General features: G+C 34.2%; 2 protein-coding genes and 2 long non-coding RNA genes across 4 annotated transcripts; 2 read left to right on the top strand and 2 right to left on the bottom strand.

The window, feature by feature from the left end:
- Positions 1-7,910: 7,910 nt before the first annotated feature.
- On the bottom strand, positions 7,911-17,709 carry LOC109159089. Its single transcript, XR_002050491.1, has 3 exons — positions 17,621-17,709; positions 17,097-17,133; positions 7,911-7,922 (listed from the first exon to the last, which is right to left on the bottom strand). It is a non-coding gene; the product is annotated as an uncharacterized LOC109159089 (long non-coding RNA).
- On the bottom strand, positions 10,988-14,193 carry LOC109159088. Its single transcript, XR_002050490.1, has 3 exons — positions 13,944-14,193; positions 12,134-13,860; positions 10,988-11,550 (listed from the first exon to the last, which is right to left on the bottom strand). It is a non-coding gene; the product is annotated as an uncharacterized LOC109159088 (long non-coding RNA).
- On the top strand, positions 14,411-18,217 carry LOC109159087 (KH domain-containing protein At3g08620-like). Its single transcript, XM_019307105.1, has 7 exons — positions 14,411-14,643; positions 14,808-14,899; positions 15,762-15,913; positions 16,250-16,366; positions 16,459-16,575; positions 16,723-16,866; positions 17,650-18,217. The coding sequence occupies exons 1-7, from the start codon at positions 14,567-14,569 to the stop codon at positions 17,803-17,805; spliced, it is 855 nt and encodes a 284-aa protein (XP_019162650.1). The 5' UTR covers positions 14,411-14,566; the 3' UTR covers positions 17,806-18,217.
- Positions 18,218-20,309: 2,092 nt separating this feature from the next.
- LOC109159322 (protein RETICULATA-RELATED 3, chloroplastic-like) lies at positions 20,310-21,590 on the top strand. The gene has a single exon (XM_019307452.1). The coding sequence runs from the start codon at positions 20,477-20,479 to the stop codon at positions 21,401-21,403; it is 927 nt and encodes a 308-aa protein (XP_019162997.1). The 5' UTR covers positions 20,310-20,476; the 3' UTR covers positions 21,404-21,590.
- The last annotated feature ends 1,777 nt before the right edge of the window (positions 21,591-23,367 follow it).

The raw sequence follows: 23,367 nt of genomic DNA, 5'->3' as shown, positions 1-23,367 counted from the left end.
TTGAAGGATTTGCATCAGAAATTCTTTCAAGAAAAAGTAGAGATCAATTAATGGTTCCAAAATTATTTAAAAAAAAAAAAAATTCCACATAATACCCATTAAGAAATGAAGACTGATAGTATAATATGCATTTGATGATCACTTCTAGCAGAAACAGGTCATCAAAAATTGGGGAACTCTAGCTAATGTATAAGGCTTGAGTCCTGTTAAATAACATTTCATTCTAATGCATAAACACATGAATATCTTTGAAGTTGAATCAGAATATAGAATTCTTAAAGCATGCTACATATATAAAACCTACTTGACTGGATGAAATGTTACTACTAAAATCAGTTAAGAATACATCTCAAATGTATCCAAACAACACCAGTTTCAGGTCAAAAATAAATTGCTAATTTCATGGAACATCTCTGCCTTTTTCAGTTTGCAGAATACCCCTGTTTTGGTCATAAAATAGGGTCCTATTGCTAGCATTCCACCCCTTTCAACCACCACCTACCAGGCTACTATGGTGTTCACTCTCCCATATGCAATTGAGAGTAATATTGTACTCTAAACATTATTTTCAAAATTCAAAGATGTCCATGGGAAAAACCATTTTTAACCCAAAAAGGAGAAAAATCACAATCACTGAACCCCAATAACCAAGCACCACCACCTCCACAAAAATCAAGAACAAAATAATAAATCAGCATTACAATCCTAGATACGCACCCTAAAACTTCACACCCTCACAAATCAGTAACAGAAGTCCCAACTTCACACCCTATTAAATGTTTTCCAAATCCATCTAAAACAAAATTATGTCCATTTGCAAAACCAATGCGACATTTCATTACTTAGGCAAGTGGAAGAAGATAAACAAAATAAAGTATTACAAAAAAAAAAAAAAAAAAAAAAAAAAAAAGAACGAAAATGGTATTTAAGGCAATGAAGATTCTGGCAGTGTGCTGACAAATGAAGAAGAAAGAAGCAGCAAAAGCGGGAAGGGAAAAAAGTGACAGAGAGAGTCAACTATGGTCTATGGTAGTCTCTCTCTCTCTCTCAATAGTGCATATTTCATCATATGACAGATAATAACAGAGAGTAACATGCTTCACCATACAAGGCAAAGGGTCCAGCACAAGATGTGTATTTATCAACTGCATGGTATCATGCGAAGTTGGAGCAAGCTATAGAGGGGTACAAAAAACACACAGGAAATCCATAGTAGGAAAGGGATCAATGATTTATATATAATTTCTCTATTTATTAAAGATATGGGTAAATGCGGGTAGGTGAAACTTCACATCAATCAATTTCCACCCATCCAAAATCACTAAATTAATTTTGCAAATTTGACAGCTCTAACCACAGGAAATGTTTTTTTTTTTTTTTTTTTTTTTTTTTTAAATTGTTAATGGACGGGGGCACCCGGGGCGCACTAGTTGCGACACAGGAAATGTTTAATTTGAGCCTGCATACACCATCCTTATTTAATTCACACTGGATGACTGAGTGGAGCATTTAGATTTTTTTCCTTGATGAAAAATCAACAATTTCTTGTATTTCAAGAGAGCTAAGAATCCATTAAAAATACCTTACCTATACATCCTCTCCCGATTAATCGGCGCCTAGGCGCTAGGCGCCATTGCGCCGCCGCGAGGAACGGCCTCCGCAGCCGGCCGCCTAGACCGCCTAACCGGCCGGTTCGGCGCTATAATTTTTTTTTTTGTTTTTTGTTTTTTTTTTTTTAATGTTGAAAAAGTTTCGGAAGGCATAACTTTTGACTCGGTTGTCCGTTTTGGACAATTTTTTTTTCAAATCGCGTATTTTTTCGAGATCTGTCCACCGCTAGTCCACTAATTTCTCAAAAAAATGCTTCTTTAGCTCTTAATTTTAGTTTTTTATGTATTTAGATGGTTTAAACAATCTTTTGAACACTTTTACAACTACTTTCGTAAATAATTTCTAAGAAATAACTATGGAAACCTTATGTTTTATTACTAAATTTTAAAAATTTTTAATTTTTAATTTTATTTTTAATTAACAAAAAATTAAAATAAAAAATTAAAATAAAAAATAAAAAATCGGCGCCTAGGGGGCGCCTAGCGTGTTTTGCAACATTGCTAATAATTGAAATTAATTTTGTGGAAGATACAAGAAATAATGACTTACCTTTGATTTCTGTTGATTGTTGGGTAACATTTGATTGTCTTACAAGTTCAAAAGCACAGAAAGCATGCCTTTTAAATTTCAAGTGTTATCATGCTACAGAAGTCCTAACTCATGCTACGAAGATAATATTTACTTAACTGGGATAATAACTTGACATTCCCTTTCGACCACAAGCTGAATACATGTGATTATATTCTAAACATCACTTTCAAGCAAAAAGTGGTTAAGAGCCAAGTAGGGGTAATCTCACAATAATGCTGTCTACCAAGACTACTCTACCTCAACTGAGCATATCACCACCACCATAATTTGTATGACAAATCAACACCAGCAGCCCAAATTTCACAAGATAAAAATCTCTTCAAATTTTTATTATTTTCCAAAAAGCTTTCTATTTTTTTTTTTCAATAATTAAAGGGCATACTTGTCACATAATAGTGCAGTAGATAATATTCAAGCTTCACCATAGTGATACATTTTGTCATGCTGGATTTTGTATGTGCTTATCTTTGAACTCTAACAGGTTTGTTTAAAGTTGAAAACCCACAAGGGATGCCATGCAAGTAACTGAAGTTCTACGCTAATGGACTTGAGATTTTAGAATGACTTACATAATTTTTCCAATTATTAGATTATATGGGTGTAAGCAGGTAGGTGAAATTTCATGGTGAGCCATCTTCTGGATCAAAATTCACATAAAAATTTCCACATTTTGCAGCTATACACGCAGCAGGATTTGAATCCTATAAATCAATACTACAAAAATTCAATTCAAATTAGGCAGGTGAAATTTCATGGTGAGCCATCTTCTGGATCAAAATTCACCTAAAACTTTCAACATTTTGCAGCTATACACGCAGGATTTGAATCCTATAAATCAATGCTACAAAAATTCTATTCAAATTAGGCAGGTGAAATTTCATGGTGAGCCATTCTCTGGATCAAAATTCACCTAAAAAATTCTACATTTTGCAGCTATACACGCAGGATTTGAATCCTTAAAATCAATGCTACAAAAATTCAATTCAAATTAGGCTGAAGTATCAGTGCAATGTCCTCATTGCTGCGGGTAATAGTGATTAATAAAGCTCAGCTTTTACAAAACCAACCAAATAAAGACTGGCGCAACCTGAATGCCAATTAATTTAAGTCCTAAACTTTGACGGTTTGACCACATGAATAATACTTAGAATTTTATCTTCATTTGCATCTAAGAAACATATACGGCTTAACGGACAAGAGATAAATTAGGGCAGAGAAACGAATTACCAGAGAGAAGACGGAAGCTAATCGGAGGAAGGAGCAGAGAGCATCTCCACGAGCTTCTTGTCCCGCCTTTCCATCGCTACATCCCACACGTCATTCCCGATGTGCTTAGGCTGTAACGTTTACCGATCACATAAATCAGCAAATAAATAAACAAATCAAGCAGAATTAAATTCAAATGAACAATCTTCGGATGAAGAAAAAACAATAGAAGGAAGAGAAGAATTGCAAAATGTAATGAAGAAAAGTACCCGGCCATGGTAGGCTTTGTGGACAAAGTATTGGATATTGCCGGCAACGCAAAGCATACCGGCGATAATTCCCAACGGCAGCGCCGCCTCCAACCAAACAAGCGCCATTTCCTCAGCCTTCGGTTTCCCCCCTCGAGTTTTCCAGTACCAGTTCGAAAACGCACAGCAAATCAGCAGAGACGAATTGAGACAGTGGAGATTGGAGAAGAAGATGCTTTCAGAGTTTCGATTTGGTTTTTCAAAAAAAAAGTAGTTCCGATTTGGTTTTCTGAAGATTGGGCTTTACTATTGGGCCAATTGACTGTGGGCTGTAGCCCAAATTTACTTCTTTCCACTTTTTTTTTTTTTTTCTCTGGGTCTAACTTTCTTGGGACGTTATGCCATGGAACCGTGTTCACCATTCATGGTGAACACGGTTCCAACGGTGTTAGTACACTATTATATTCTTTTTTTTTTTAATTAATTGCGTGACTTTTCTTCTTTATTTTCACATTTTGCGGTTTCACTTTAATTTGAGGTGAACAAAGATTTCGGACATTCATAAATTATGAATTCATACCTGCACATTCACTTTGGAACCATGCCTACACATTCCCGTCCGAAATCACGGACATTCATAAATTATGAATCCATGCCTGCACATTCACTTTGGAACCATGCCTACATATTCACTTTGGAACCATGAGATTATGAATTTTCTGTTATAAGATTATGAATTTTCTGTTATGAGATTATAAATTTTCAGTTATGAGATTATGAATTTTCTGTTATGCGATTATGAATTTTCTGTTATAAGATTATGAATTTTCATTACATTCATAATTTCGGACATTCATAAATTATGAATTCATGCCTGCACATTCACTTTGGAACCATGCCTACATATTCCCGTCCGAAATCACGGACATTCATAAATTATGAATCCATGCCTGCACATTCACTTTGGAACCATGCCTACACATTCACTTTGGAACCATGAGATTATGAATTTTCTGTTATAAGATTATGAATTTTCTGTTATGAGATTATGAATTTTCAGTTGTGAGATTATGAATTTTCTGTTATGCGATTATAAATTTTCTGTTATGAGATTATGAATTTTCATAAAATTCATAATCTCATAACAGAAAATTCATAATTTGATCAAACGACGCGTCGTTAACTCTACATCCGCGATTTTTTTTTTTTTTGCCTAAAAACGACGTCGTTTTGCCCTGTGTTCACCGTTCTCGGTGAACACGATTCCATGGCATAATTTGCGAAGAAAGTTCGCAAATTATGCAGTGGACTCATGTCCACAATGTATTGTAGACACAAGTTCAAAACGATGTCGTTTTCAGGAAAAATGCGTCATTTCAATTTTAAAAAAAATTATTTGATTTTGTCTCGCCGTTAACGGCGTTATTCGTTTGTGCCATTATGAATGTACAGTTATGGAATTATGAATGTACAGTTATGGAATTATGAATGTAAGTTATAAAATTATGAACATAGAGCTCTGACATTATGAACTTATAATTATGAACATATAGTGATAAAATTATGAACATAGAGCTCTAAAATTGTGAACATAGAGCTTCGAAAATTATGAAGTTACAGTTATTGAATTATGAATGTACAGTTACAGAATTATGAATGTACAGTTATGGAAGTATGAATGTACAGTTATGGAATTATGAACATAGAGCTCTGACATTATGAACTTACAATTATGAACATATAGTAATAAAATTATGAACATATACTCCTATAAAGAAGCGGTCTGAAATTATTTAAAAAAAAAAAAAAGATAAATTGTTACCCACGTCCAGCATGCATGCTGGACACGAGTCCATAGCATAACGATTGCCAAAAGGCTGAATCCCCAACCTAAGGGCCCCCCACACTTCGACCCGACAGAGCATGTGGGAGGATACTTATTTTGTTTTCTTATTTCAATTAATAGACGTTAACTTACACTATATATAATATTACTAGTATTTTTTTTATGTGTAAAAATATATGTCCAATATTACTACTCTATATTAAATATCTTAGATTTATTTAAATTTTAGATATTTATATTATTGTATAATAATAATAACAATTGTTATTATTATTATTATAATTTAAATCATTTTTATATATAAATTTGATATTTATATTTTAGGAAACTATTATAATAATAATAATAATAATAATAATAATAATAATAATAATAATAATAATAATAATGGAAACATTTTTTATAAATTTAATATTTATATTTTGAGAAATAACTTATATAGTACTCCAATATATAATAAAAATATTTAGGGAGAAATGTCAAATATGCCCATCTACTACTGTCAAGTGCTCGGTTCTTACCACGAACTAAATTAAAGGCTAATAATCACACTTACCTGTTAAATTTGTTCAATTGATTTTTTTTTTTTTTTTGCAGGTTGGTAACAGGTTACCAATTCAATTATTAAAAAATAATTTTTCACCGACTGTCCGGCGAGGACAGCCATTGGCGGAGTATTTTAACAGACAGTCGTGGCTGTCCGGTTGTCTGTGAAATACTCAGCAAACCGGCTGTCCGGCGAGGACAGCCGGTGACTGAAATTCTGTTTTTTTTTAAATTATTTTTAAATTATTTTTTTAATAATTGAATTAGTAACCTGTTAGCAACTTGCAAAAAAATCAATTACCTGCAAAAAAAAAAAAAAAAAAAAAAGTCAATTAAACAAATTTAGCAGGTAAGTATGGTTAATTAGCCTTTAATTTAGTTCGTGGTGGAAAGTGAGCATTTGATAGATGAGCTTATTTGACACTTCGCCCAACTATTTATGGTGTTGCAAGTATTTCTTTTTCACATTTCTATACAAGTTGATGAGGGGACAATAAGAATAATCGCACTTAAGAAATTATTGAACTTTTTATCAAAAAAAAAAAAACAAATTTGAAAAAAAAAATAACAAAAAAACAAAAAAAAAAAAAAAAAAAAACAAAAGGAGAGTGGTCGCTAGTTGGTGACCACTCTTAACATTCCCACTTGGATTTGTTGGTGTGTGAAACATGCACTAATTAATTTGTGTCCCCCCCCTACCCCCCCCCCCCCCCCCCGGCGCTGGACTTAAAAAAAAATCATAGCCCATTCAATTTTAAGAATAAGCGTTATGCTGTGCAACCGTGTGCACCATGCAAAAACGACGCCGTTTTGACGTTCAAATTTTTTTTTTTTTTTTTTTAAATCAGTTTCGATTGCCGTTAATGACGTTATGTTGTGCATAATTTGAACTATACATTCATAACTTCATAACTATGCATTCAGAATTGCATAACTACACATCTATAATTTCATAACTATACATGCAGAATTACATAACTACACATCCATTAACTTCATAATTATACATTCAAAATTGCATAACTACCCATCCATAACTTCATAACTATACACTCAGAATTGCATAACTACACATCCATTAACTTCATAACTATACATTCAGAATTGTATAACTACACATCCATAACTTCATAACTATACATTCAGAATTGTATAACTACACATTCATAACTTCATAGCTATACATTCAGAATTGCATGCATAACTACACATCCATAACTTAATAACTATACATTCAGAATTGCATAACTACACATCCATAACTTCATAACTATACATTCAGAATTGCATAACTACACATCAATAACTTCATAACTATACATTCAGAATGTGAAATTATAACTTCCTAACTATACATTCAGAATTACATGCATAACTACACATCCATAACTGCATAACTATACATTCAGAATTACATAACTACACATCTATAACTGCATAACTATACATTCAAAATGTGAAATTATAAAATTATGAACGTATGTTTACGTAACTAACAGCAATCAAAAATGTTTTATTTTTTTTTCTTTAAGTAAAACGACGTCGTTTTTGCAACCGTGTGCACCATGCATGGTGCACACGATTGCACATCATAATTTGCCATTTAAGAAATTGTTTTATGTGTTAACAAACTTTCATTTTTCATTCTATATATTTTCTATTTGAAAAACTTGTTTACTAACACTCATTTTTTTCAATTTTATTTTTTAGACTAAAGTTATAAAATTAACACAAATGTAATTTTGAGTGATTTTTATACCTTACCTTTAAAATATATTTTGATATGTTTGGTTTAAATGGAATAAATATAATTTTTACTTTTAAATCTAATATATGTAAGATTTTTACATTTGATATATGAACCAAATATATATCTGTATATAACATAACTAAAAATATATCCAAACCAATAACACATTAAGTTCACATAAAATTTAGTTTAGATAATTAATATTTTTTGAGCTAATATTTAAAATATTTTTGGATATATTTATTTCAATAAATTCTATATATATAATTTTTACTTTGAAGTTTAATATAACTTAAATTTCAATATCCAATATACATACTAAACTTGTATTACGATATACCATAACTTAAAATATCCAAACAAATAATCTATTGAGTTCAATCAAAGTCTAAAATTTAGTGTAGATATCAAGTTTTAATTAATTGTGATAATGTGAATAAAGTCTAATTTTAAACGTAAGTAAATAAGTTATGTTTATATATGGGTAAATGTGAGTATAAAAGATAGAATATAGTAATAAGTAAAATAAGATGATAATAATTGTGGCCATAGTACAATAAATAAATATGTAAGTAGATAATGGTGAGAATGCGGTTATATTCATATATAGTTAAATAGATGATAGATGACTCAATTTTTCATTAAAAAAAAAAAACAAACAAACAAACAAATTTTAGAAGTTGTTCAATTTTATAGAAAACTATAGAAAACGATGGGGCAAATGTACGTTTAATGAATAATGCAAGTTGCCGATTAACAATGGAGGTTATGTCCTAATCACGCAATTAATTAAAGATTAAAACGCCCTCCAATCTCAAGACAAAGATTCTGGAATCCGCTTTTGTTGTTTCTAAATGGGTTAATATGGAGATCGGCCAGAAAAATTGAGTTGGACAAACCCTAAATTAAAACACATTTCACCAACAACAGCAAAACTCCAAAAGCAGTGACAAATACGGCGCCGCTGCCGGAGGACCAGCCGGCATTTAGGTGTAAGGCATATACTGCGCCGTAAAATTCTCCGGTAAATTAAACTTTGTTCGGTGGTCGGACATGGCGCTACGTGTTCGTATACGGGAAATTAAACGACATGGTAGGACCGTAGTTGAAACACAAAACGACAGGTCTTTCACGCGTAATATGTGTATATGCCAGTTTGGTATATATATAATTATAATTATTATTATTTGTCTTATACGGAGTAATAAATTGTTATTGATTGAGATCAATAAATATTTAGATCAAACTAAAGATTTGATGTTTATTGTTTTTAAGAAAATTATATAATTATATAATGTCGAATAATAACAATGTGTATACGGATGATATATGGCGAGTCTCTTCCAATTTAATTAGAGATATCAAACATCAGGAATATAATCGATATTGGCGATATGGCGGGTCACTGGATCTCGATTTTCCCCCGGATGTACTGAAAATATTTATGGAGTATCGTCGAAACCCTAACGACCTGTTATTATACGCAACTAACCAATTTATTAATTTCAATGCACTAAATTGACATATTAATGTATTTAATTGTAATTTTTAAAAGTTTGAGAATCGTATAAAATTCAAGTCTTGTATTTAACCATATTTCCATTAAAAATAGGAAGGGATGTGGACCACACTGTCAGTCTAATTGTTATACCATGGACCATGATTTATATTGCATTGTGAACTATGATACAAAAATTATGTATCTTCAATTAATATATTTTGTACCTACAGTTAATCGTTTCTGTACATGTAAACAAATAACTTGATAATTGCTGACTATAATATGATAGCTACAGGTACAGAAATTATCCACTGCATGTACGTAATGTGTCAACTATAGATACAAAATCTGACTTGATAATTACTGACACATAATATGATAATTACATGTACAAAAACTATCAACTACATATACAAAATATGTTAACTATAGATATAAAATTTGAAAGTTATTTTTAGATTATAGTCTACAATGGTAGTGATCCATGTTATAATTTGCTCTGTCAGTCCAGCTTAGATATGGTTGGCACATATCAATGACCATTGGCCGCATGCACCCAACATACAACGATACAAGTGGGCCCCGTTCCCACGGGAAATAAAGGTTTGCATGCATGACGTGGAAAAAAATCTTATTTATTTGAATGGATATTTTCGTCAAAAGAAAAGTCAATGAAAATGATCCAAGCTTACCTTTCTTCAATTATACTAATTCGTAATTACACACAAAAAGGATAGACATGGCATCATCCAACCCAAGATATTCATCTTAAACTTATCCAAATACTTTAACTACTTGTGGTTGGAATAAAAGAAATAAATTTACAATTTTTTGAATTATAATACGGTATTTAAATTATATTCTCTTAATGTGTATCTCTAACAAAACACAAGATACAACTTAACAGAGCACGCGATATTATAATTCACAAAATTAAACGATTTTTTTTTAATGTCTTGAGTTTAAATATTGTGAGCAAGATAATGTAGGAATTCCAAATACCTATAGTACATGTAGAAAAATTTAATTGTAATTTATAAACCCCGATATGATTATTGAATAATAAGGGGTCTAATCAAAGTACTTAAAGAAAAAATATGTATATCAATGACAATTTTTAAAATCAAAATGGTGGAATATACTCAGAACTGTCACACAAACATTGATGTTGCATAATAATTCTTCTTGCCCAAGAAACACACCCATATAATCGATCTTCTGTCACAATCACGTCATTCTCACTAGGTGGCTCTAATATAACCCACATAACCAATCAACCACTATTTGTCTTGAAAAGTCATATTAACAAGGCAATCTCCCTTCTATCTAAATGACATAATTTGTAACATCTATTTATTTTTTAATTTTTGTTGGTATTCGTTAACTATTTGTAAATTGATTTATCTTATTATACATTAATTAATTACACCATTACCTGGTGTGAAATTTATTGCAAATAAGTAAAAATGGATGCTCAAATCGTTGTTGTATAATTCTAGTACTTAAAAGTCACGACGAATTTGATTCTTGCCAATATCCAATTGATTAAGCCAATAAAATATAATGTTCCTAGTACAGTTTATCTCTCATGTGTAGTTTATAAGTTATAATACAATAATAAAATTTAATTAATACGCACCAATGATTACAGGTTTCTTTTGTAAAAAAAAAAAAAAATAGTGCAAATATAAATTAAGTTTTGTTTTTATAAATCATGTAAAAAAGTAATTGCATCACTATAAATGGCATTGTTGAGTGGGCCCATTGATGTTAAGGTGGTCCCTGGGAGAGGAAGCCTCCATTGTCTTTTATTATATGGTGTGAATGAACATGGCTGCTCAATTGCTTTGCCTCTTGTTGTCAGCTGCCAGGTAAACACATGAATCTTCTAGATCATTTGAAGGAGAGTATTTGTGGGTCCCAAAACTCCATTGTCACTTCATGCCACCTTTTAATTCTCTTTATATTCATTCATTCATTCTGGGCATTCTCTCCCAAGTCCCAACTGTTCATTCTCAGACTCAACTACAATGTTTGGGCAAATTGAGTGGAGGACTTTCAAGTCTAAAAAAAATATTAGTAATTTCTACTATGCCAATCGACACTGGTTTCTTTTGTACCAAGTATAATTATATGTACAGTTTTGAATTATAATATGTATCATTAACACTTGTCCTGTAGCTACTAATTCAATCTGGACGTGATTTCGCTCACAAAAGGCGAAATTCCTCGTCTTAAAGGTTCCCACACTCTGACTTGATAGGATTATAGATGAATAAGTTATGGTGATTTAACAGCTCATTAAGTGAAAAGACTAGTGGTTGGTGTCTGGTGTCCATAAGAGAGTAACACTGCGACTGTCAGTCTGTCACTGAGCTACTTGTGCGGGCAACGTGTAAGTGATGTGCTACCTTTTCTAATAGATCTTGGTTGGCTTCCTGTGGAAAGTGCAATCTACAAAAGATCACTCAAACTCAATGCAGCCACTTCAAAAGCAGAAAAGCACTGGATTTTACCTGAGGCTCAAGCCTATAAGTGGATGAAAGAAACATGTGCACCCTGTAGAAGCAAAATGCAGGGCTTAAGGGTAACCCCAGCTAAGATGACTAAGGATATAAACTTGTAACTATAAGGTCACAAGTTCGAATCCCAGCCTTCTTGATTTAAGCCGGTCAGTTATGGACAACCTAGGCTGGTTAGGGTTTCCCTCGTCACCCCCCAAAATGCTGGGCTTTTAACTTCTGCTCTTGCAGTGTGGTTTATAGAGTCTGTTTGCAAGATCAAAATTCTATAGGGGACCAATTGGGGTAACAAAATTAAAACGAGGTTTTCACCTGTACTGCATTGTACTCTACAGCTACTAAAAGAGAAAAATTTCCTCGTATTGATATGGAGAAAATCTTTAAATCCGATCCTAACGTCTTTCAGGCACTCTTTTTGGACAAAAACAGACTGTTACCGACTTGCAGATGGCCATTACCTTATGAAGTTATGATGCTCAGAAGCTTAGAGGAGACCAAAACGCAAAGTAAAGACGAAAGGGATATTGAGGGTGTTTGACATTTGACACGGATTGGGTGATCGAAGACCGTTTTAAACAGAACATTTTACAATCAACATGTTCGGGTGAGGCAAAAACAAGACACGAGGTAGTCACACATAAAGATATGTATTTGACAAACGCAATTCTCGGTCTGAGCATGACAACCAGATTGATCTTATGTGAGACTTCAAGTCTTCAACCAAGAAAGACAGAAAGTTGCATATGAATTAAAAATTTGTTTGACACTTCTTTTATTTATCAAATGACCAAATGCCTAGCTAGAAGAGTTTTCATCTGAAAGTTGTTTAGTTACAGACTAACATAGAGTAATAATTCCAAAAGATATACGAGGACCTAAAACCAGTTCATTTAACATTTTAACCATGGGAGACATTCAACTAGAGCTTCATACTTTGACCCTCTTCAATGTCCTTCCAAAATGAACTAATCGGTTCTATTACCTTAGCCTAAAAATGTTTCAAAACAAACCTTATTTACACACTCGGAGGTCTATTCTACGATTTGCACCCCTTCCCTCCTTTGCAAACGAACAATGTTGAAGAAACCAATAAAGGAAGGCTGATGTCAGACTATCCTAAAACAATAAGCCACAATAAATGTTTTAAACTTATTTAAACTAAAGAAACATCCTGCTCGTTAATGCAAAACAAAGTCGATCCCTTTGGGATAGAGATTAAAGTGTTGTAATATCGATGTTTGATTGAAGATAAATCCTTCTTGCAAAAAGCCAGTCCTAATACAATCCCAAGCTCAAATCAAACAGCTAATGATAGGTATTCCATCTTAAACCTAAGCATTAAATCCCATTACTCTCCTGCTAAAACTAAAAAAAGTTCAATTAGAATCACAAGAAAACACCAGTGCCCTTAACCGATTGCAGTTGCTAAAGCTCAGATGCCATGAAAAAGATGAAATCCACTAAGTAGAGACCTTAAGAAAAGGAAAAAAATGTCAAATAGGTCTTAAGATCATTGAACTTAAAAAGTGTGCAACAAACCATCAAAAAAGGAAACTATATGCAATTGGGGCATTTTTCCTTTTTTTTTTTTTTTTTTTTTTTTTTTTGCATTAGAATCCGATCATATTGCTTACATGATATGTATTATGAGTCGCCCTTTCATCTTCCATACTAGTTGTGTGGAAAGATTGAAATGTTTTCAACTCAAATTGCATTAAGAGAAATCCAACAAATATCTCAATTGCATACTTTTTAAGTTCAATGACCCAATTACACAAATGCAATAAGTTTAGTAGCCTATTTGATACTTTTTCCTAAGAAAAGTCCTAAACTTTAAGCACATGAACTCCAGAGTGCCATTTGCAGAGCAAAAACTTAACCAGTAAAGATATAACTATATAAGTTAGGCCAATAAAGTGAAGAAAGGCAAAAGGGACCAACCAGAACTCCAGAAGGAGCAGACTATCTCCATGAACATGGTCCCGCTTTCCAAACACTTTCCGATCACATATAAATTTTTCGAAATTATGAAGAACAAACTGAAAGGAACAATCTTTGATTGAACAAGAACACAGCAAGAAAACAAGACCCAGAAAATGGAAAAGGAAAGAATAGTAATTACCCGGCGATATAGAATTTCAGGGTGGTTCTAAACATTGCTAGCATTCCGGCGATTTCCCGACCGGCAACGTTCGCCGGAGACTATGGTTTGGGAGGTTACGTGACGTCTGCTTCCGCCGCCGCGGCGCCGCCACTGTGTTTCACAGGTGCAGCTTGCTTTTTACCGTGAGCAGGAGTACGAGAAGAGCATCAAAAGTTATCATATTCTACTGTTAAAGGCGGACAGAACTACAGAAGTGGACAGCGCAGGGAATATATATATAATTTCACTCGTATATTTTTTCTCTAGGGAGTATTATTAGGATATTCTTCTTACCTAATAATATAGTATATATTTTAATTATTTAATTTTCGAATATACGACAATTCTAAATTTCTAACAGTCAAAAAAGAGATTTTTGCTTCCTTTTTCAAATTTCACAGACCCTTTTCGACTCTTCTCTTTCCTTTTTATTTAAACCCTTTACAAGGGTTCCCTCTGTCTCTCTCTCTCTCTCTATCTCTCTCGTTTTTTCTTTTCTTTTTATTTTTTCTTCAGCTGCTGCTGCGGCTAAACCCTAGGACTGAGGGGACCCTTTCATTTCAATACTCATTTCTATAACCCAGTCGGTGCTCTGTATAGCCATGTCAGGATATAATCCGAACTTCTCACCTGCAAGATCTGTGTCTCCACAGATTAGGAGTACCCTTGATGTGGACAGGTATAATCAGAACTCATGGTTTTTGAATTCTTGTTTTGTTGGTGTTCTTGTTCTGCTAGCAAGTAGTATGTTCTTTTGGTTTTTTGAATTGGATTTTGTTGTGCTATGGTGTGGTTGGGTTTTGATCGATGTGGGGTGTTTGTTTTGGTCGGACTTTTTCTTAGTAATCAGTACTTGTCAGAGCTGTTGGCGGAGCATCAAAAGCTTGGACCTTTCACTCAAGTTCTTCCCATATGTACCAGGCTGTTGAATCAAGGTAACATTTTTAGCTACTAATTCTTTGGTTCCATGTTTTGGATCTAGTTTTTCTGGGTTTGAAGTACAGTTGGCATTGATTGGCATTAGATTTTGTAACTTAGATCTAAACCCAATTGATTTTATGCTGGTGACCCCCCTTGGATGCCATTTCAATCTGTTCTTGACTCTTTTATTATACTAATCCACTCACCTCACTCCCCTTTGTCTCATTTTAGGATATATTTGCTTCCTGTGCTATTATTATGATTTCAATTTATTGAATAATGTCAATTTCTTATGCAAATGAAATTAACTTGCTGTGCCTATGATGGGTATGAATGGAATTCCTCGTGATCAGGGTGTAAAAGTGCTTTTAGAAAACTGTACAGATCAAACATGTTTAGCTTTTTCGACATGAGTTGCAATTTGTCAGCAAGGAGATATGAATGGTATCAATGGAATGGCCTTTTCTAACTTGACATTTAGTAGCTGGTTGGCAATTATGTCTTCTCAGCCTGTACTGTGAATTGAAGCTATATATGTTCTTTCTATGTGAAATGTTATCTTCTTGGCCTTTGAAAAGTGTGGCCAGTTGATAGTCTGACTCGGGTTCTTAAAACATTCCATTTCTGGCAAGTGAGAAGTGGGGTAATAGAAAGGGAAAAGTCTTGTTGTAGGTGATATAGTTGATTTCCATTGGGTTGGCAGTTGGGATTCTTGAAAGTAGTTTATCTGTTGCTTTCCCTGGAAAAGAGAGTTTCTGAACTCAAAGTATTGGCTTCGCTGTATTAAAAGTACTTGTAGAATGTTATCTAACTACTCTATTTTGATATCAGTTACCATAAACCATAAATATTCGAATACCTTTTGATTTTGTTCAGAGATCTTGAGGGTATCTGGAATGTTGCCGAACCAAGGTTTTGGTGAGCTAGATAGACTGAGACATAGAAGCCCCAGTCCTATGGCTTCCACAAATCTAATGTCAAATGTTGCTGGAGCAGGATTGGGTGGTTGGAATGGACTTCCTCAGGAGGTATTTGTCGTGCTAATCTAATTTCTCACTTCTAATTCAGGATTGTGGCCTCTTCGTTTTGGTGCATAAACCTTTAACCGTGTTGCCTATTCTTTTATTGGCTGGGTATAATGTTGTATGGACCGCTACTTCCCCTGTTTCCTTTCAAGAGGAACCATTAGATATTTGCTTAACGTAATTGATACTTAATCCATTGCCATTTGTTTTCATGTTCTTGTTGAATGGTGTTTCTCACTTAACGGTCTTATTATTCTTGGTTTTCCTCTTGCTATTTCTTTCTGTCTTTTATCCTTTATGGGAGACGAAAAGTGAACGAGATTCCTCAATATGTTGCAGAGGTTAAGTGGTCCCCCTGGAATGTCGATGGATTGGCAAGGGGCGCCAGCAAGCCCTAGTTCATATACTGTGAAAAAGATATTGCGTTTAGAAATCCCAGTTGATACTTATCCAAACGTAAGTTTCTACTTGTTTATGTATCCTCTTTTCTCACTTCGTTCGGGAAGGGAAATCATTGATCGATTACTAAAGTATTTTGTGGATTATAGTTCAATTTTGTAGGACGACTTCTTGGCCCCAGAGGAAATTCACTGAAACGTGTGGAAGCCACTACAGGGTGCCGTGTATATATCCGAGGAAAAGGTTCTATTAAAGACCCAGACAAGGTAATCCTAAAGTCTTGGTTGTATCATTTAAGAGTTGTTCGACTGTTTTTTACTGTACTCTTACTTCGATAAAGAAGATGTTTTATGAAGTTTCTTTCGACTGGACTAGATAATGAAATTCTAAACTCTATGCCTGGAAATCACCAGGAAGAAAAATTACGGGGGAGACCAGGATACGAGCATCTGAACGAACCACTCCACATTTTGATCGAGGCTGATTTACCTGCCAACGTTATTGATATTAGACTCAGACAGGCACAAGAGATTATCGAAGAATTGCTCAAGCCTGTGGTAATTTTTACCTTATAGTTACTCCCCTTGTATTTGACCTTTTCTTTCCAACTTCAGAGAATTTAAAGTGTGACCCCTACTCATGCTAGTTTTGGTAAGGAATGCGATGAAATGGTCGGTTTACTTGAAAGTAGTGTTTAATGGGCACCATACAACTTTCTTAATAATCCTTATTGCATCACCCCCGTCCCCTCCAATTATATATATGATGCTATGACTCTTTGTATGACAAGATTTACCTAGCACATTGTACGGGTAAATCCCTGCCTAGGCGCCGCTCGGCTGCGGCAAGGAAGGCCGGAATTGGCCTCCTCCGCGGTCGGGCGGCTAGCCGGCCAAACCGGCGGTTTTTTTTTTTTTTTTTTAGGGTTTAGGTTAAAATTTTTGCGAAGGCATAACTTTTTACTCGGTTGTCCGTTTTGGACAATTTTTTTCCAAATCGCGTATTTTTTCGAGATCTACCCACCAATTTCTCAAAAAAATGTTTCGTTTGTTCTTAATTTAGTTTTTTTATGTATTTAGATGGTTTCAACAATATTTTAAACAATTTTATAGCCACTTAAATAAATAGTTTGTAAGAAAAAACTATGAGAACCTTATGTTTTATTAGTGAATTTTGATAATTTTTATTTTTTTTTTTACATTTAAAAAAATTTAAAAAAAAAAAAAATCGGCGCCTAGCCCCCGAAAAATCGGCGCCCTAGGAGCTAGGCGCCCCCTCGGCACCTAGGGGGCGCCTAACGTGTTTTGCAACCTTGGTTTTACATAACGTTGTGTTTGCAGGACGAGTCACAGGACTACATAAAGCGACAACAATTGCGTGAGTTAGCCATGCTGAATTCAAATTTAAGGGAAGAGAGCCCCGGGCCAAGTGGCAGCGTGTCACCTTTCAATACTAGTGGAATGAAACGTCCCAAGACTGGCCATTATAAATGTTGATGAAACCTGCCATCATCGATACATCATACATGAAGAGGAGGTTCTGTTTCTGATTTACATAGTCATGGCTGGCTATTATACCTTTCGGTTCACCGCTTATTTGCACTGTTACCTGAAACCAAGAATATATTACGAGAAACATACCAAGTGGTGGGGGGCCCTTGCGTGTGGGATTTTCCAGTGGGCTTTTACTTCTCTTTACATCTCAAATAGCATAAAACAATGGGAGTACAGAGGAAGGGACATAAGTTGTTTTTTTTTTTTTATACAGTTGCCTTAATTTATAAGGTTGGTCGTGCGAGTTGGAGTTTCGTGTGGGTTCTTGTGGAACTTCATTCTTTGGATTTATTTGTCATGTTAGTAAATTGTAGTGTGAAATATGCTAGCAAAATTACTATTATTATTGTTATTAGTTCATTGTAGAGGGTTAGTGGGTTTGAAAGCTTGTAGCTAATACCTTTTGCCTTGTCCATTATTTTGTTAGTGAACTGAACAATGATGATTAATATTTGTTGCTTTAATTTCCTCAGACCTTAGCTCTATTCTTTTGTTTGTTTTTCTCAGATCACATTGTATAATGTTCTTTTTTATTTACCTTAATATCACTTGCTTGAGGGGTGAAGCTGTGTAATGTTGTGTTGGATTGAATTGAATTTTTCAAAATCAAATAGTTGATATTTTTTTTTTTTTGAAATGCTATCCGAGTCAGAAATGTCTCCATTGAGGTTTGATCTCATGACCTCACACATGAAAGAAGTTACTACACGTCATATGAGCACAAAGTGCTTGACAGTTGATAGTTTAGATATAGTGGAATTAAACGGGACTTGTTTATTTTTTATTCTTTTTGTCATTTTTTGCTGATTAGGATTGTAATTTACAAGGTGAGATTAATCTAATACTCATCAGGTAATGGTTAAGGAAATTTCTCTTAAGAGGGTGTTTGGTAGCTTGAGAATTAAAAAGTGGAAAACTGATTCTGTTTGATGCTATTTTTTCACCATATGGGGGTAGGATTCTTTTTCTTTTTGATGCTAAATTAACCAATACGAAAGATAATAACACTGTTTATCGAAAAATTTACATAAAAGTACATAGCCAATATTCTTGACTAGTTTTCTATTTCAAATATAAGGCTTAGTAGCTATGCATGTCGCTTCTTTTTTAATTTCATTTACTATATTCTGATTCTTGTTTGACTGTTTGTAATATGATTCCTTGCATCCAGTGTGTGTATATATAAACTCTCAATTATTTGTTGTGTTTTTTTTTTTTTAATAAATCACAAGAACATATTAGATATTTTAAAAAATTTCTATGAAAGATTAAATGAACATCTTAACTATTTGTTCAGGTAATTTAATTCTTATATTTCTAAAATAACACCAATCATATTAATTAATATTTTTACAAAGTTATTCTCAATGAAAATATTTTCATCAATGTTGAAACCTAAGGACATCCTCAATAAGAAGATCGTCATCACATTTTAGAATAATAAAATACCTTGGATAAATTTTGACAAATGAGGTGGGGATATTTTGGAGAAGTTTTGCTAACCAAAACCCTTGTCCGAAAAAAAAAAAAAAAAAAAAAAAAAAAAAAAAAAAAATTTGCTGCTTTTTCAGAGTGGCCCACTGGCCACTCTGAAATTTAATTTTCGCCGTTGCCATTGTAACGGCACACCTTCTTTCTTTCTTTCTTTGTTTTTTTGTTAAATTATTATTATTATTATTGTTTTTATTATTTGCTATAAATATCACATTTTTCACAAATTTTAACACATTTCAATCTACTTTTAATTTATTTTTATAGTTTAATTTTTAAGCAATTATTTGTTTAATTTTCATTCTATAACTATCGTATTAATTAATTAGACGTACTATGTTTATTTTAATTACGTTTGGAAATGAAAATTTTAAGCAATTATTTGTTTAATTTGCATATTTAGGTATCTTCATTCATTTATAAATTTATAAATCAAATAAATAAAAAAATAATTAAAATATGGAGATAAAATGGTGGGTCCACAAAAAGTTGTGAAAAACTTAAAACTAATGGAAAGAATAAATTTTGTGATCGAGTAAGATAATAGATGATGATGTAGATGTTGAAGCTCACAAAAATCTGGGATAAAATCTTCAACTATTGAAGATGCCAATGAGCTATTATGACTCGTATACACGTACTTTTTGCAGAATGATCATTTTGTTATTTTAACCTTATCTTATATATATAAACTTTTCACGGGTAAGTTTTAAATTAATATAAGGAGAGAGTGGGGTAGGTACATTCGGTTCATCTGCAACAAATAGAAAATGAATCTAGTACCAAAAGCATGCGAAGTGCATGGGAGAATTTTAATATTTGGCGGAAAGGTTTCGCAAATTTTAATAATTTTGCCCATTGGGAAATGTTTCATTGTCGTAATAGCATTATTTGGTTGACTGGATCTAGATTTTGCTCGGAAATAACGACGCCGACTAAATTCGTGAGAATCGTGTTGGCTTTGTTAATTGTCACCTTGCTTTCTTTAATTCGTTGTTATAGCCATCGGATCCGACAGAGATGGCGGCAGCTTAGTTGAATCACATCAAGATTCTCGCCTTCGATCTCTTTCTTTAATCGTTCCCTTTAATTTCCCTGATCTTTTCCGGGCAAATTGGCTGCCATGGCGACGTTAGCTCGGCTCCGTCACTCCGCCGTCGCTGCCCTTTCCCGGAATTTGAGTCCTCCAACTCGTCAATTTTTCTCCGGCCGAAACCCCATTTTTTCCGGCGACTGTACTTCTTCCCAGAAGGCCGTTTCCAGTTTTTCTAAGCAATCAAACTTGCGTTCCCTGCTTGAATCTCGCGGCTTTTGCTCGGAAGCTGGAAGACGGAGTAGTTTCCGACCCGCGGCGGCTTTTCTGGCGGGGTGGAGATCCCGGGTCGCCGCCGATCCACAGTTCCCTTTCAAGGTGGCTATGGAGCAATTGGTGGGCGTTAGTGCCTGCGTCGCCGGAGACATGGCGACCCGGCCCAATTTCGGCCTCAACGAGCTGGATTTCGTCTTCTCCACTCTAATCGTCAGCTCAATTCTCAACTTTGTTCTAATGTATATCCTAGCGCCGACCCCATCGGCGACCCAATCTCTGCCGTCCATCTTCGCCAACTGTCCCCGGAGCCACATGTTCGAGCCGGGCAACTACGGCCCGTTCCTCCGCCTGGGCACGTTCGTTTACAAGGGAGCCCTATTCGCCGCCGTGGGGTTCTGCGCGGGGCTGGTGGGAACCGCCATCTCCAACGGGCTGGTGAAGATGAGGAAGGAGATGGATCCGGGGTTCGAGGCGCCGAACAAGCCGCCGCCGACGATCCTCAACGCGGCTACCTGGGCAATTCAGATGGGGGTTAGCAGTAATTTGAGGTACCAAGCGTTGAACGGGATCGAATTCTGGATGGCGAAGGCGGTTCCGCCATTGGTGTTTAGGAGCTCCGTGGTGGTGATACGATGTTTGAATAACGTTGTCGGAGGAATGTCGTTTGTTATGTTGGCTAGGCTCACGGGTTCTCAGAGTGTAGCGAATCAAGAAAAAGAAAAGGTAACTGCCCCCCAGTGATGATTTATTAGCCATGCTATGTTAGCTTAATTGCTTCGCTCTTCTTTCTATTTTTCGTTTTTCATCATGTACTGGTATTTATATCTCCCGAAATAATAAGGCTAATGTAATCAAGTCTAGTCTAAATGGATCATGATGGTTTCGCAACCTAAGACGGTTAGTTGGTTAGCCAACATTATTTGCGTCGATCGACTGCCTGGGTACCAGTATCCGGCCCATCATATCCCATTCAGGACTGTCATCCCACGTAAATTATTCTACGGATCCAGGTCTACCTTGCAGTCCAAATGTTGTTTGTTTGATTATTATTCGCAAACATAAATTATTTTATGTTCACGAACAAAGTATGAGCATAAACATGTGCATGTGTTTGTATATTTAGCGTTCATGAATGTGTTCACGAACATGTTCGCAAACGTTAATGAACACTTTCACAAACTTTAATGAATACTTAACAAATGAACACAAACAGATCGAAATTTTAAAAACCTTAACAAACAAATACGAACAACCTCTTGTTTATGTTCGGGATCGTTAACAACCCGTTAACAACCCTACACTACTAGAAATTATGGAATTTCTGACCACCTGAAAGTGATCTTAAATCAAGTTGAAAGCAAAAAGTGGTCAGAAATAGCAACAAAAGTTTTTCCGGATACCAAAGTGGTCGGAACAAGACTTTCGACTTGATTTAAGATCACTTCCAGGTGGTCGGAAATTTCATAATTTCCAGCTGTGCTACTTGAAATCTATACATTATTAGTATTTAAAGCATCATGTATTATAGAGATATATTGGAAAGGGAATGAACACAAAGAGATCGAAATTTCAAAAACCTTAACAAATAAATACGAACAATCACTCGTTTATGTTCGGGATCGTTAACAACCCTACTTGAAATCTATACATTGTTAGTATTTTAGAGATATATTGTAGAAAGTTTTTTTAGAAAGTTTTTTTTTTTTTTTTTTTTTTTTGTGTGTAAACCACGAGGTGGTCCGAGTTTTTCTCTGTCCATTTAACAGTTCAGGTCCACCCAACTAATCTCCGTTCGCTCTAGGAGGCACAGGAGCTGGCCCAAGAGGAGGTCACTTGTGAAAATCGAACCCGAGTTATCCCAACTATTCTTCTCCTACAAAAAGAGCTTATTTGCCACTTGAGCTACCCCATTGGGTTAACAAGATTTATATACCAAGTATAATTCCTTAAATATAAGATGAGCTTGGTATGCTCTACAAAGGTTGGGAAGTATGGAAACCAAATCCTCTATCCTCTATTTATAATACCAAAGTACAAAGTATATTTTGAAATAATCTCGTTGATAGGTCGTTTAACATGTAATTGTGAAATACCTAGATTTTGTTAACTCTCAAATTATAGTACTAGTAAACTAGTTGTATAAACAGATCATACAATTTTAGTTGTTTAGTTATAACTATTGTGTAGATTTAGTTTATTATTATTATTATTATTATTATTATTATTATTTTGAAAACTAATTTATTAGTTATTTGTGATATTAATTTAATCACTTAAAATTGGTTCTTAGTAAGTCTTGGATTTGATTCTTAAAATTTTTTACAAACCTTAACCTCAAGGACTAAGTAGCTGCTTTGCTAAAAATTAAACTTGGCGATTAAATATGCACCCTAATAACTCAGACGTTATGCCATGGAACCGTGTTCACCATTCATGGTGAACACGGTTCCAACGGTGTTAGTACACCGTTATCTTTTTTTTTTTTTTTTTTTTTTTTTTTTTTTTTTTTTTAATTACGTGACTGCCTACCCATTCACTTTGGAACCATGCCTACACATTCACTTTGGAACCATGGGATTATGAATTTTCTGTTATAAGATTATGAATTTTCTGTTATGAGATTATGAATTTTCAGTTATGAGATTATGAATTTTCTGTTATGCGATTATGAATTTTCTGTTATGAGATTATGAATTTTCATTACA

Source organism: Ipomoea nil, unplaced genomic scaffold (genome assembly GCF_001879475.1).
Source record: "Ipomoea nil cultivar Tokyo-kokei standard unplaced genomic scaffold, Asagao_1.1 scaffold2826, whole genome shotgun sequence".
In the NCBI taxonomy this organism is placed as follows: Eukaryota; Viridiplantae; Streptophyta; class Magnoliopsida; order Solanales; family Convolvulaceae; genus Ipomoea; species Ipomoea nil.
The sequence above is the reverse complement of the archived record's forward strand: the minus strand, read 5'-3'. Positions and strand labels throughout refer to the sequence as shown.